The sequence below is a fragment of the Nomia melanderi genome, chromosome 13, assembly GCF_051020985.1.
Source record: "Nomia melanderi isolate GNS246 chromosome 13, iyNomMela1, whole genome shotgun sequence".
Lineage (NCBI taxonomy): Eukaryota > Metazoa > Arthropoda > Insecta > Hymenoptera > Halictidae > Nomia > Nomia melanderi.
The window spans coordinates 13,453,749-13,468,803 of NC_135011.1; the positions used below are offsets into that span (position 1 = coordinate 13,453,749).

The following is a 15,055-nucleotide window of genomic DNA, read 5'->3' on the forward strand; positions in this document are numbered from 1 at the left end:
ACCTCGATTTCATCATGAAAACAAATTATTTTCGAAATTTTTCTACTGATATCCATTGTACACCCCATACCCAGCAACTCTTGTCTTAAACTTTATTTTGTCAGATGGTTGCAAGTGGGTGAAAAATTGTGCGTGTATCACTCTATATGTTAGTTTCTAAGATATTAAGGAAAAACTTTCGGTTCAATACATCTTTTGAAAATCGATGTTACCGCTGTAGTCTTTGTTTCTAAACTGAAACAATTTACCCGTTATATCTATAGGCTTTTAGCCGTGGCGATAGAAACAGCAGATGAGGGTCTAGCCCATGCTTACGCATTCGCTAGGTATATGCACAATTCAATGTATAATAGTAGTATTAGCAACATTTGTGAATACATATTTCAAATTGTTAGAACCCTCCTTGCAGCGTGGCCCTCACACTATTTACTGCGCACAATTTATTTGCCCTTGGAAACGTTTTCCCTCAAGGGGTGCGCGTCGACAAAACGCAGACGACTGCGTCCGATTTTTCCTTCGTTTAGATTTTCTTACAATTAATAGAATTTTTGGTTACTGTGATATTAATACATTTTCTTTTTTCAAAAAAATAATTCATACCATATGATGTCCACCTATGTCTGTATGTTCAAATGATTTAATGTTGTTTACTGTCCTATCAAAACATTTAAAGCAATGCCTTTTAACATTATTATTATTCACTTTCTGACAAGTATATCATTGAAACAGCTGTAAAAATAAAAATAACGATCAAAATGTCGGTTGTTGCTTTTGCATTACAATAACTTTATGTTTTTTTTAGTAAACGGTAAATAGTAGTCCACAAAATTCTATCGTTGTCGAACCATCATTTTACCCATGTATCATCATTTTAAAAAAGCAACGACAATTAACTAGTTTTAATAAGAACAACACAGCAAAGTACATGCCAACTTTTTATAACTGTCTTCTCATCTCCAGGATAAATAATTATGTATGTTGAACTCTTTCAAACATATAGAATAATGGTCTGTAAAAAATTTTTATTGAAGAAAACCTGATCCATTACGGGGAAAACGAGTGTCTTCTGTAATAAATAAAACACATCGTCAATATTGTATTTCTGTTATAGACATTTACGTTTTTTATTAAACTTTGATCTTCTTTTATCGAATTATTGACATTATTTATCGGAAATTTCAAGGTTCTAGAATTATATTATATAAAAACTAAAATTTACAATGACATGATGACAATATGTCTGACGATAAATTGTTTTAAGGTACAGTAATTGACCTGGTATTAGTAGTAGACCTAGAAGTCAAGAAAATATAAAAAATACGAATTTATTTCATTGACGTTGGTTATATGCCTCCTATTTCCAATATAAAATTAACTACTTTTCATTTGTATTTGTCCTTTTACTTGTAATTCACTATAATCGTTGAAAATAAATGATATTAAAGTAATCACCTTTAGTGTTTTTGGTTTTACTGTAAGTGACCAACTACTAACTAACATATGGCTAATTACTAGTTTTCTCGTTTTAACGAATAGTCAACTTCTGGCGCAAGTATCGAATTTTCAAAAATGTCGATCAAATTTGGATAATATAACTATTTCAAGAGTCACTCTATTTAATAAAGCAGTAAGCGTTTAGTATTATTCACGTAAAATATTTTCCATAACCTGTCAACTACTGATACTTTTACCTTAATAGGATCAGATTTGGACTTAATATGATTAGTATACTGGTTATATTGTAATAAAATTATAATAATGCAATCTTTAATTTGAATAAGTTTCTATTCATACGAGTAATGTACTGCTCAACGGCTGACAGTTAACAATTATTCTAACCATGAGATATGACATATATATTACACGAGCTTATGTGTATAATTCAAGTTCATAATCAAAAAGGGAATTCTTTAGATTTGCTGATTTTACCAACTTCAATCGTCGGTTTAAATATAATTTTTAAATTTACCATTCTAAATCGTAGATGGCATGTCAATACGTCTGCTTTTTTTACACGATCGGTATTTCAGATCATTCGAAACGAAGTCTCAAAGTTATCAGTGTATCTCGTTCCTCGTCAGTAGTTTGACTTTTCACGCAGTCGGTAAATCAGAAATTTAATATGAAGACTCGTAAGTTGCAGATCTATTCGTACACCTCGTCGGTGGTCCTACCGAATAGGTTATCTTTATAAAGGTGAAAAGTATTCTGCAGTAATGGTTTTAATTAAGTTTAGTAGCAGTTGTATTATAAATGGATGTATATTAAGTACGAAGAAGTATAGTGTTCGGTGTTTCAGTTTCAACTCCGTTAAGGGTGCATTAACAAATATTTTTCAATCAAAACCATTAACACCCCCTTATGATCATGTTTGTCAAGTTGGCGACCCTGTTCTACGAATGAAAGCGACACCAGTAGACCTCAAAATAATAAAAACGCACGAATTTCAAACGGTAATACCATTTAATTCTAGATGTATTGACGCTTTTCGACATTGTTTAATGCGTATTATCATATTTGATATTGCAGATACTTCAGAAATTAAGTAAGGTAATCAAAAAATATGATTTGGTGGGAGCGGCAGCGCCACAAATCGGTATTTCTTTGCAAATATTTGCTATACAAGTAACGGAAGGGCAAATTGCTCGTGTAACTCCGCAAGTATGTGAGGCATATGAAATGGAACCACTACCATTAACGTATTTTATTAATCCGACTATAAAGATAATAAACCCGACACAAGTAATACATCATGAATCATGTGGGAGTATAACCGGTTTTGGCGCCTCAGTTTCAAGAGCAAAAGAAGTTGAAGTCAAAGCTTTCAATCAATTAGGAGATACATTTTCCTGGCAGGCCAAAGGATTGGCAGCTAGAATTATTCAACATGAATATGATCATTTACAAGTAAATTAATTTTATCTTATTATTTTATTAATGATGATAGTAACGATAATATCTCATATGTAGTGTAAATAATAGATTATTTTATTGTAACTTAAAATCTAAAAACAGAAGTTACAAAGTATTGTTTATATACAGAATTTCCTTCTCATAGAAATGATTTTACTGAATTTGCCAATTTAAATTTGATATGAGTAGAATAATAAATATATTCACATTTTTTATGCGTATATGTTCAAACAACAATACAAATTTGTTGCCCATGTGCATATATTTCAAATTGTTTACATTTACGTTGCATGTTTTATTAATATGTGTATTCAGTGAGCTATTTTTTTCATCTTTTACATTTTACATTTATAATACAAATAAAGTATAATTGAAAACCTTTTTATTATTAAGATTATATTTCTGTACATCATATTTGATCGTTTCATAAAATTTCATAATTTTATTTTGAAAGGTTTTACAATTTTTATTGGTTGTCCAGTTGATGTAAAACAATATTCCTAAAGATTAAGGACCTCAGGTAAATATATCATTCATTTATATTTTTTGTACTTTCAGGGTAAACTTTATATTGATAGGATGGATCCATCTACGTTTGAGTGTCCAATTTGGGAACTGATAAATGTAAAAAATGGTAAAGTTACTATTACATTTAGACCATAATAATTATGGTGATGAATGAAATAATTTGTATTATATGAAAAATCATATTACCACCAATAAATTTGATTGAACATCTTTGAAAAATATAATATAATAACTAGGTTACTTTTATTCATACATTCTTGAGATTATAATTTAAATTATATCTATTATGTGACGTTTTATTACAAGATATAAATCTCATTTAAAAAATACCAAATTGTGTAATAAAATTTATTTAATATATAATTCATTAAATTTTTGTTATGAAATTTGTTTATAACTGTCTTTTATATTTAGTTTGGTTGAGTTGATGTTACAGATTTTGTTATATATTACACAATTCAGTAACAGTAAACTCACTTTAATTTTTTAAGTATTCATAATTTGTAATTAATATTTCCCGTTTATTCGAATCAAGAAACTGGAATGAAACTTTTTAGATAGCCCAAAGCATGTCTTATTGGTTGTACATTATTTTTTATTTTCAGTGAAATGGATTTTTATCCTTTTCATGATTGAGAAATAAGTACTAATCATTATTTATAATGTAATTTAAAGCAATAGTCTAAAATAATTTGAATAATTTGAAATTATTTTAATTCTTTGATTTATAAAATATGAGCTATTACACTGTGGAACACGATTTTTGTTTTGTAATAGCCACTAGGTGTTCCTTATAGAGTTCCTTACCCTAAATACAAATTCGAAAACCAAATTGCTGGGTCACGTCCAGTTTTCGAAGAAACTTTGTAAAAACGGTCGAATTTTTCAGAGAACCAAGTGTTACGTCAAAACTAAAAATGATAAGCAGTTCAAATTTGTTGCAAAAAATAAAGGAGACTTGCCCGATCACGCAGCTATAAAAATTTTGAATTTTGCGTATCATTAAATGTTTATAAACGGTGATCAAAATTTAAAAAAGGGTAGATGCGCGTACTTTGTACGCATTTCTGTTACATTTCTACGAAAAGTGGGTTGGCTAGCATGAATTTACTATGCACTATTGGATTCTGCAGATATTTCTGAAGAGGAACCCCTCGCGGGAAGCATGAGAACGGTGTTTCTTTTAGACAGGTTAAGAAAATCTCCGTGAAAAGCCCGTGCACAGAACTTTCGCGCTACACGGCCATCACTTGCTGGCCACAGGACCGTGACTACGCACTATATAGACCTGGACTCTGGTCACTTCTTATATGTATATATAATGTTTAATTATTTTATAAATTTTCACAGTAATTATGAGAAACTTTTTTACGAGCATTATAGTTTTATATAGTAATTTATTATCTTCTTAAGCATTTGTATAAAAGTGAAGTACGGAAGTATGAAAATAAAATTTGGTAAAAAAGTAAGGAAAATTAATACAAGATAATATTTATTTCTTTTCGATAAATAAATTAAGGAAAATGATGTTTTATATGCACAACTTAGTAATTTTTATTATAAACTTCAGAAATATTTACATAAGAACAGAAAAAAATTAGCCATACGTTAATTCTTACACGCCTTTGTACACAGTAAATAGTTTACTAATTCTTTGTCTTATGAATAATTTTTTTGTTACATTGAAAGCAATAACGTCTGTGTATACGTATTTCTATTTAAGTAGTACATTAAAAAATGGTTTTTGTTCACAAAAATTGACATTATGTCTACAAATGAAATTATAAATTATAAATTATATAGTAGAGATAAATTTGTTTCTGATGGTCGTATTTGAGTTTGCAACTCCACATGGGAGAAAAGTTCTGATTAAATTTTAAAGAAAATTTTTCTTTGAAATGACTAAAAGGAACTTGGTTACTAGTATTATTTACTAATATTCAAGAAGTATAAATTAATTTCTTAAGATAAAAGTATCTATTAAATTAAGATAATTTGTTTCAATTAAAATTCATTGAATATTATGAAGATGTAACAAGATTTTAAGAATTATAGTATACAATAAATAAATAGCGAATTCTTTTATATACTTGAATGGAAAGTAGTATGTTGTATAAGCAGATTACAAATTTTTCAGCAAGAGTGCAATATTATATAAATATATTATACTGTAATATATATTATATTGCACTCTTGGAGTATAATATAATATAAATATAATGGATATAATGTAATGAAATATAATATAAATATATTATATTTGATAAAGTTTTTGAATTTGTAGTAAAGTATATTGTACAATATTTTGTTTTATATTGTATACGTACAGCTTGGTATTTCTTTTATAATACTTTAAATTTTATAAAGTGATTGTACATAATTGCATATGAATAACAGAATATTATTAACAATTTCTTTTTCCTTAAGATACTACGTTCTGAAATAACAAATGTCTGTGTCAATGAAAATTAGTATTATTTGGTACATAGACTATTACATTTATTAATATAAGTAGGAACATGAAGAGTAATAAAATTAAGCACCTTATGTTTTACAATCAAGTAACCCATTTAAGTCTCTATGTTATAATGTTTAACCTTAGTTCTTCACCGACGGACAACAAGACACTCGTGATTCAAACCTACGGATCATACTCGATTCGGCGCGTCGTTTGCCCGGCACGTGGGTATACGACCTTCGCCTTTCAGAAGTTAATAAAAGGTCATCCAAATTCGATGTCGCATCCTTAAGATAAAATAAAATTACAAATTATTGGATACTTGTCTAATTTTTTCATTTTGTCAGATAGTATATTTTATGACATTAATCGTGAGATACAGTAGCATTCAAGTGTCCACACCGGCGTTTCTTTACGAGTCGGATACAGTGAATTCACTTTTCCATATATGACATTTTTTTGTTGTATAGAAAACAATATTAATATTTCTTGTGGAACGAATTACAAGCGATACCTATGAGATCTGACATAAATCGATTAAATTTTTCCACAATTCGATGAATTGTTTGTTTAGAACGCAATAGAGTCAAACGGAAACTGAGTTTTGATAATAAATTTTCTTCGTCATTTCTTTATCATTTTTTCGATTAAGCTTATTAAAAAGACATGGAGATGTGTCAATCGGTTTTTGAGTGTTATCTCTTGAAGGATGTGACATTTAATCTGGTTGATTCCAAATAAGATTTTCATTTTTTCAATTTTTTTTCAGTTAGTATTTTCATTCCTAGTTAGATAGAAAAGCAATGTTCATACTTAGATCATTGGTCCGTTATGCGTAGATTAAATTATGAATATGGGGAAACGATACTGATGAAACTGGTTTTAACTCTTGAAATTGTACGTTGAGCGATTCTAACTTCTATTTCTCTTAAATAACATTTGCTATTTTGTTATATTATGCAAATTGTTGATTTTATTATTCGTACTATTTCAAATTAGTATACAACGGATTATAAATAATTACATGTTAGAATACTCAAAATTTAAATTAAGCTTAACAAAAGTTCCTACGTAATGAGACAGCACATAACTATATTTACCGTTAGCATACAAAAAGTACTTAGTAGATGAAATAAATAGTAGCAAGTGCCGAATGTTCGGTGACTATAGTCACTTTTAATAATAATAGGTGGTATAGTAACGATAGGGTTTTCGTCAATATTACAAATTGTACGACTCAACAAAAAGGCAAACTCATTTTCAGTCCTTTTTTTTTGTAATACGCTCGTTTGTGTTCTAAGGAAACAAAAAATGTATGATTACGTCTAGCGTTATTATCTGTCATCATTACACTCGTTTTGGACTTCGATATATTAATATTTACATCGAAACAGAAACTTTAAATAATCCTTGACACATAATTAAAATTCGTGTCTCTTAAAGGTGACGGTATTTGAGTTTTCATTGTAATCAATAACGGGCGTCGAAATAGTGAAAGAGGATCGGTAGTTTTCTTTTGTATTCGGTGAATCTTGCTGAAGACGACTGCTTAAGATATGTAACCTTATATCCAAGTATGTACTCGTTGTTGCTGAGAATTTTCCTCCTCTTGTCAAGAAACGTGCCCACTAGTTCGCACGTCTTTCCATTTTCTTCCCCGATGATGAGGCAAAAAGTGATCGTTTCCTCCTCTCGCTGATTGCTGGTACAACGGTATTCGTGTCGTGCCTATCGAAATTAGAAACAGGGCTTGTTTGCATCGATACAAGGATTTTTACGTACCGACTTCTACTTAATTTTTCCTTAATAGATTCTAAGATGAAGTATCATCACATTTGGATATACACAGAGATTGATTAATTAATCATTAGATCTACAGGAAAGTTCTGTCACTTTCATGCATTCGAAGCTCGTAATAGAAAAAAAGCTGTTTCTTACGAGGTTGTAGCTACTTTATTTTGAACAATCTAAAATATCATAATTTTTAATAAAATTAAACTTCTTATTAGGAAGTAGTATAAATAAAACATGAGGTGGTGTAATAGATGTTCATTGATACTGACTTTAATTTTAAGTAATGGAATTATGTTTTGGCAGTGTCAGTGTTACAGCATTTGTGGAAAAATCTCAACAAATTCTCAGCTATGCACTGGTTTGTCAAACATGTTGACATGTTGACTCCGAATTTTTTCGCAATTTATATTTACCATTAAATAGGGAAAATGGGACAAAAACTGATAATTCAAATTTATCCTATAATTACTCTTCTGGTTGAGATGTTTTTTATGGATAAGCTATGGAAGGAAACTTTTGCGAGAAAAATCAGTCTAAAGACACTTTTGACCCCTTTATTCTGCTGTACCCTTAATTGTGCGAAATCATGAGAGACATAGAGCAACAATGGAAGGAGGGTTTAAAGAAAAATAAATTAAGAATGAAATAAATTAACCATATACTCGTGACTCATATAAATTGAGATTGTCATATATTTTCTCTCTCCATTGTACACAAAAAGTTGTCTTCTAGTCACTACAGAACACTGTTAATTGCTGTTTACGTTTCTGTCTTTTTATAGTAATTTAGATTTTTATTAGAGTAATGCTCGTTTAAATTCCATAAAATCTGCACGGCTAAATTTGACTGTACCACCCCTACTCTTTCCCCACTACTCACTGTCTCGAGCTACGTGGGCAGAAAATGAATACAATTAATAGTTACAATGAACAATACAATTTTAATTGCAATAATTTTAACCTTATTTTCTTAATCGTGTTACCTGTGGAATATCGAGATTCTTCTCATTAAAATGAGTTCAAACACAATGTAAATCGGTCTAGTTTTATCGATTTAGGGAAAATGAACTTTTAATTTTGTTGATTACATTAAATCGGTAAAACTAGTTCGATTGTTATCGTGTTTGGTCCCATTTTAATCACGACAATTTCAGAAATTCACTGATATTATATTTGAGAAGGTGCAGTTAAAGTTACTGCAACTGAAATTGTCTTCATTAGATATTCATATATATTTGACGCGTGCGGCATCGCTTTGAAGTCCCGCGTTTCGACCTTCGATCTTTGGCGGACTGTATCTATCCTGCTTCCGCTCACTATATCGATTCTCTGCCTTTGTCAGACTGTGCTCGTGTCAATTCCTGGAAACAAATAGCTTCTTCCTGTTCTTTGTGCTCGGTTATATTTCACTGCTGGGACTCGAAAGTATGGAATTTAAGCGAGCATTACTGTGATGTCGTAGAAAACTCCAAGTATAGCTATTTTCCCAATAATGTCACGCAACTCAAGTGGTCCAGTGACACGTCAGGGTGCAGTGCAAGCTATTTTATCTCAAAGTTAGGTAAAATGTAATGTGATTACATATTATTGAAAGTAATTTAAATGTCATAGTTGATATAATAGCAAATTATTTTTTGCATTTATTGAAATTGAGGTGATATGGTGACTGCGATTTAATAAATATAGATAGAAACTTGCAAACGAATAAAAGTTGCATTTTAATCTTAATTTGTAATCAGATTTTGCCCAATTTTATTTTGCCTTTGCTCTGGTTGATTTGCAACTTGCTGCTGTCTCGTGACTGAAGATAAAAGAGGATAGTGTCGAGCAAGCAATAGATAGTATCGGGTTTAACATACGAATAAAAAATTATCCACAGTGATTGGACCGATATCAATGCTATTGATGACATCTAAACAATTCTGAGTGCTAATTGTCAATTTTCGATATTAATACTTCTCGAAGTAATATTAAATAATATTAATTTAACACTGTGAATTTATTGATACCCGTTTGATATCTAATGATTAGACTGCGGATTTTTATGCACTTATGGGAAATTTGGAAACGCAAAATTGCACAAAATTCATACGACACAAAAAAATATATAAAATATCTAAAGCTTAGTGCTTTTCATGACATTTGTTAAGAAAAACCATTTTCCATTGTAGTTCTGCTTTCCTGATTACGATCTTGCACAAAGATCCGTGGTCCACTAATAATATTGACGACACTTATTTGATATTTTACAAAATTACCGATATTCATTTGACATTTAATTCTTAAGAGCATTCTTTATTTGTGTACAACATGCGATGTATAAATATTAATTTTAAAAATTTAACAAAAATGGTACGTGAAGGCAATACTCTTCTTTTTACATATTTGTAAATGTGATATTATATTGTCAAAGTATGCGTTCATTTAAATGGAATGGTTACTAACCACCACAATATTAATTACTACATCTACTTTTATAATAGAAAAAGAGATGCAGTATAAATAGCAGGAAGTTATGTACCACCTGTCAATTGCGGAATCAACAAATCTGAATTTAATAATTGTTTTTGAATCTATCTTGTTCAATCAATAAAAAATAATTGTTTTTGAATCTATCTTGTTCAATCAATTAAAAATAATTTTGCTTAATAAGATATCAATATTTTAGTGTAGTATCAAATGAGAATTCATTAAAGGTGCTCAGTTCCTGAAATAATTGGCTTTAAGTGAAAGTAAGATTTTTTATAAGCATGAGTAAAAGAATAATAATGAATAGAAATAAAATATAACGAACTTGGTTGTTATTTTTACTTCATAGTCTATCTTTTCTAATTTCAGAATTCTCGAGAAAAGCAGTTTTTTAGGCATTCTGAACATTTTTGCAAATTCGCCTGAACCCGAAAAAACTCTAGTGTTATCTAATATTATCGATACATGCATAAAAGTATTAATATGCTCGGAACAGATGCCACTGGAGTTTCCAAGAAGGAATCCTGTGGTTCTCTTGAGAACTACAGTATTGTTTTGCGAACTGCAGTTGGGAACTGTAAGAAGCTAGGATTCGCTTACTTTAGGAACTAGTTTCCATTCGTCTCAAATCTGTTACAGGGGTATTCTGGTCTAGAGTGCTGTTTTTCACGTCATATTTAGGATTATTTTCCAAACAATCATAAAGCTTTTCACAAAATTATAACTTGCAAAAATATTTTATTATATTTTACAAAACATTTATTGATACTTTGACCATGAGAATTATTTTTTAAAGTAAAATTAGTGAAAAATATAAGAATAATATTTGTATTAAAACATACTGTTTGTTCCAAGCTTTTATTTTACGTTTTATCACAGTACTTTACTCACTGATAAGATTCTGACCATTTTGATAATCAAAAACAAAAAAATGAAGGAGCTTCTTATTTTTTGCCATCTTGTTAAAAAATAAAAAAAGACAACAGATTTAACAAATTTTGGTGCATGCGATAATGGCGCATCTGCGTTTAAAGATTTCTCTATGATATATTTATATGGAAATGTATATATTTTTGACCACGTAATCGGTTAATCTTGAACCATAAAATGGTTCTTTCTTTTGTTCAAAGAACTCTTGTTTAACCGTTTATTCTTTTCGTTGAGCAATTTTAGGTTTTTTTGCTATTTTGGACGACTGATACTGTGAAGTATTCTGCGTATATTTTAGAAGAAAACGTGTTCTATAGAAATAGAATATAACTTGTTTCTGCGTTGCTCAGGCATCCAAATTAAACTATACCAATTTAAAAATATGTTTTGGAGTTGTCAGAAGAGGTCTGAAAAGTCCTCCTTTCCTAAATCGGAACAGTTTGACAATAAATGTCCGGCAAGAGTGAAAAATGTATTTTCGGTTATGGTGCGACTGTACAGGGTGAAAAGAAATGATTGTACTTCTTTGTCATAGCGTCATTCTACACCTTTGGTTTGATGGAGATTAAGGAAAAGAAACTGCTACAAAATTCGCTTCGACCTTGGAAAAAAGGGTTTACATTTTTTATTGAGTCATCGTATCCTACTCGTCGCGGAAGCATAGTCTCAAAGGAACCATGAGTCAAAAATGAATAGTTTTCTTGTAAATCGCTGTTGTATTTTGTACGAGAGAGTAAAGGAAGGCAATATCGATTGTCCTTTTCTGATATACTCTGTCCATTAGGAGAATGTGATCGACACTGTTTATCGATCGAGCCGCTGCGGTAAGTTAATTCTTTGCGCTCGAGAGGCGCTTTTTGGTCTCCATTAAATTACACCTAGCGAAATGCTAATGTTCAAAATTCAATATTAAATTTTATACAACCTATCAACATATGTAACATGAAAATAAAATAAAATCCTACTTCACAATCTACGCAACATACATCTTCCTATTAGTTACAAAAAGTACCATTGATACTTCCTTAGAAAATTATGAACATTCCAGAGAAATATTTCTGAGTGCAAAGGGTTAATAGTTAATATCAATAATTTTGTTGAAAATTAATATTTACAAATTTGTTACAAAAATTAAAAATATATAATATAATATAATATAAAAATATATATTTTATATATAAATACAATTAAAATGTTACAATGAATTGTCCGAATTTTCGTTATCACCGGTTTGCCCGGAACACAATTCACTAAGGGTCAACACGAAGTTCTTAAGGAGAATGGAATTGGCATTGTTTACCGGTTAAATACAACTATCAATGAATCAAGCTAACGAGTGCAACGACTGCTTTCTGGTATGGTACAAAATGGTAAAATATGACAATTTGATGCAGAATGAGCTCAGATGATGTCGATTCCGGTGACCCGTCCTGTAACATAAAAAGTCACTCTACATTTTACTCTCCCATGGAAACGTCAACAGCAATTTGCAAGCGAACTATTCATTTCCGACCCATACTGTCTTTCAGACTATTTATCTTCGTAATAAGTATAATAAATTTTAATTCTTTTCTTCAAAATCAGGATGAATTTTGCGAGCCTTCCTTACATACTTTTCCATCGTATGAACGAAGTAGAAACACCTTGTTCGCAGAGAATCTCTATCGATGACAGAGAAAGAAGCGAGCCATTATGGTACCGTTCCGAAAGATAGTATATACGAAAACCATTATAACGATGTATTGTTCAGAAAAATGACGTCCACGGAAACCGCAACAGTGCCGTATAGTAGTTAATATGTTCATTTTCTATGAGATACAAAACGCAATATTTTAAAAAGTATGACAATTAGTACATCTCTCATTATAAATTTTCTTTCTACATACTGAAAATAATAAAAAACATATTTGCCTTCTCTTATAAAAGAAATAAATATCGTGTTTGGTTTTATTATAATAAAAAAATTTAATTTAATTACTAAATTGTTAAAAACGAAAAGTTTCTTCATCGAATTAATATTCTGCTGATGGATACCAGACTTTAAATCAAATTACACTTTCCGGGAGTCGAACTTCACGGCCTGTAAAAAGCAGCCTTTCATGTGGTGGAGTTGACTAGCGTCTACTTACGGTAATTGAATAAAGAGAATCCCTTCGGATATAAAATTTATCCAATTTTTACTATACTTACAGTAGCATCAAACGGATTCCGAGACTTTTTAATACCTATACTGCCGGTCAAAAGTGTGGAACCACCTAGATATGTAACGTTATGAATTAAAAATGATATGTCTTTATATTTAACTAATACACATATATCCATGTTCCTTTATCATACATAAAAATTCTCCAATAAAAGTTTTTACAAAAATGTAAGTTTTTTTTAACCGATGGTCCCAATGTTGGTCCGATATTGGCCCCAATCTTTTGATCGATAGTGTATATGTTTAATACCATTTAATATTATTATCATTTTGTTTAATAGAATATGTTACCCAGTACGCTCTATATACCTGAGAACACCAAAATTTCTCGAAAATTATAAATGACACGATAAAATGTTTCAGATGAAAGTTATAGGATATAAAGGAGCAGAGACATGAATGGTTCGTCATTGTCTTTGTATTAATATTGAAGTGTTCTGTGTAGGTTATGTTAAAATTTTCTTAATGGGATCTGATTTTCACACGTTTCTAAAACACTGTAAACTTTTTATATTTGCATAAATCATTACTGAGACATAAGGATCTCAGTTAGCGTTGCTGAATGTGCGCGGTAAGAAAATTGAGACAAAAAGGTTTCGTTATAGATTTCGTAGATCCTAACTTATTATATGCAGCAAGATGAACTACAGTGAACATTGGATAATTGCAACCTCGTTATTTCCACCACATCCCCACCAGATTCCTTTTAACACACCATAGCAGTCAACGATCGGTCGCGATTAAGTGGTGTAACATGATCCAACTATTGTCGAACCATTAAAAATTTCAAACGTGATCTTTATACGATGCTTCAAGGTTAATACAAGGTTAAACACGTACTATCACCGTTGTGACCTAAACCTACTGTATATAATTATACATTTCATGCATTTTGACTCGATATTATTTAAATTATCGCCAATTCGACTGGCAGGATGGATAATTTGGTATAATTTGCCCCAATTTATTGCCATGCTTCTTCCTGTACGTGCGTAGCTCGCAAATCAAGATCAACGAAACCTGACATTCGTTCTTTGCGAGAACTTGATAAACATGGGATGTAGAAAGTATGAGCATGCAGATGATACACAAAGACAGGTTAATCTTTTGTACTGCAGAGGGGACTCTTAGTCGCCATTTGATTAAATCCAGCAGAATTATGAAATTTAAAAGTCAATATTAAATTTTATATAATGTAATTTAATTTGTGGAATAGTTTTCTTCGTATTAGTAGCAAAAAATGTCATCGATCAGTATTGTTGATTTCAAAGGGTTAAGCATCAGGGATTTTTAGTTTCGAGAATATGGGTGTGCTGGAAAGAAAACAAAATTTTTAAATTAATTAATTTTCGATCTGAGTGCCCTAATACTTTTTATGAGTAATACAAAGCTGCATCGATTTCTATATGACAAAATTGTAATAATTTTGGTTTTCGTTGAATAAAAAGCTTTTTATCAATTACTGTCTTTTAGAATGTTTAGCATTATTTTTTGTCGTAAATTGATAAAATCTATAAAAATAATGGATAATATTAAAATCTATGATCTTCTGAGAGTGTTTTAAGATAAGTGAATATATTCATGGTCTTCAGTTTTCTTTATTTTTTTGTATTACTCGAAACACAGTGACGTCCGTATGAATAGTCGCAAACAAGGCGACTCGTTTTCGTAGGTCGTATCTCTCTCGCTCATCGTTATTTCTGCTTTTCAAGGGCCTGTCTAATGGCAGATAACGGCATGAGACAGCAGGGATAGAAATGA

General features: G+C 30.4%; 2 protein-coding genes across 5 annotated transcripts in view; one reads left to right on the forward strand and one right to left on the reverse strand.

The window, feature by feature from the left end:
- Positions 1 to 2,065: 2,065 nt before the first annotated feature.
- On the forward strand, positions 2,066 to 4,999 carry LOC116425608 (peptide deformylase, mitochondrial). Of its 3 annotated transcripts, none has more exons than XM_031973567.2 (5): positions 2,066 to 2,196; positions 2,300 to 2,453; positions 2,530 to 2,907; positions 3,472 to 3,547; positions 4,575 to 4,999. In XM_031973567.2, exons 2-5 carry the CDS (start codon positions 2,400 to 2,402, stop codon positions 4,649 to 4,651), a joined length of 585 nt encoding a protein of 194 aa, XP_031829427.1. In that variant the 5' UTR covers positions 2,066 to 2,196; positions 2,300 to 2,399; the 3' UTR covers positions 4,652 to 4,999. The 3 variants fall into 3 exon arrangements, with proteins under 3 accessions (XP_031829427.1, XP_031829426.1, XP_031829425.1); XM_031973566.2 differs by having other exon boundaries at positions 2,105 to 2,453; positions 2,530 to 2,550; positions 2,725 to 2,907; positions 4,575 to 4,992; XM_031973565.2 differs by having other exon boundaries at positions 2,107 to 2,453; positions 4,575 to 4,901.
- A 49-nt stretch (positions 5,000 to 5,048) lies between these two features.
- LOC116425661 (tachykinin-like peptides receptor 99D) overlaps positions 5,049 to 15,055 on the reverse strand; it is a 603,076-nt gene continuing 593,069 nt past the window's right edge. Inside the window, exons 7-8 of one of the 2 annotated variants that reach the window (XR_004234739.2) lie at positions 5,985 to 7,627; positions 5,049 to 5,878 (exon numbers count right to left, since the gene is read on the reverse strand). Coding sequence is in view for 1 of the 2 variants with exons in the window: in XM_031973679.2 (XP_031829539.1) it covers positions 7,512 to 7,627 (116 nt within the window). In the remaining variant the exon portion in view is untranslated. Of the gene's footprint in view, positions 7,628 to 15,055 lie in introns of both variants that reach the window. The other variant, XM_031973679.2, reaches the window with a different exon arrangement.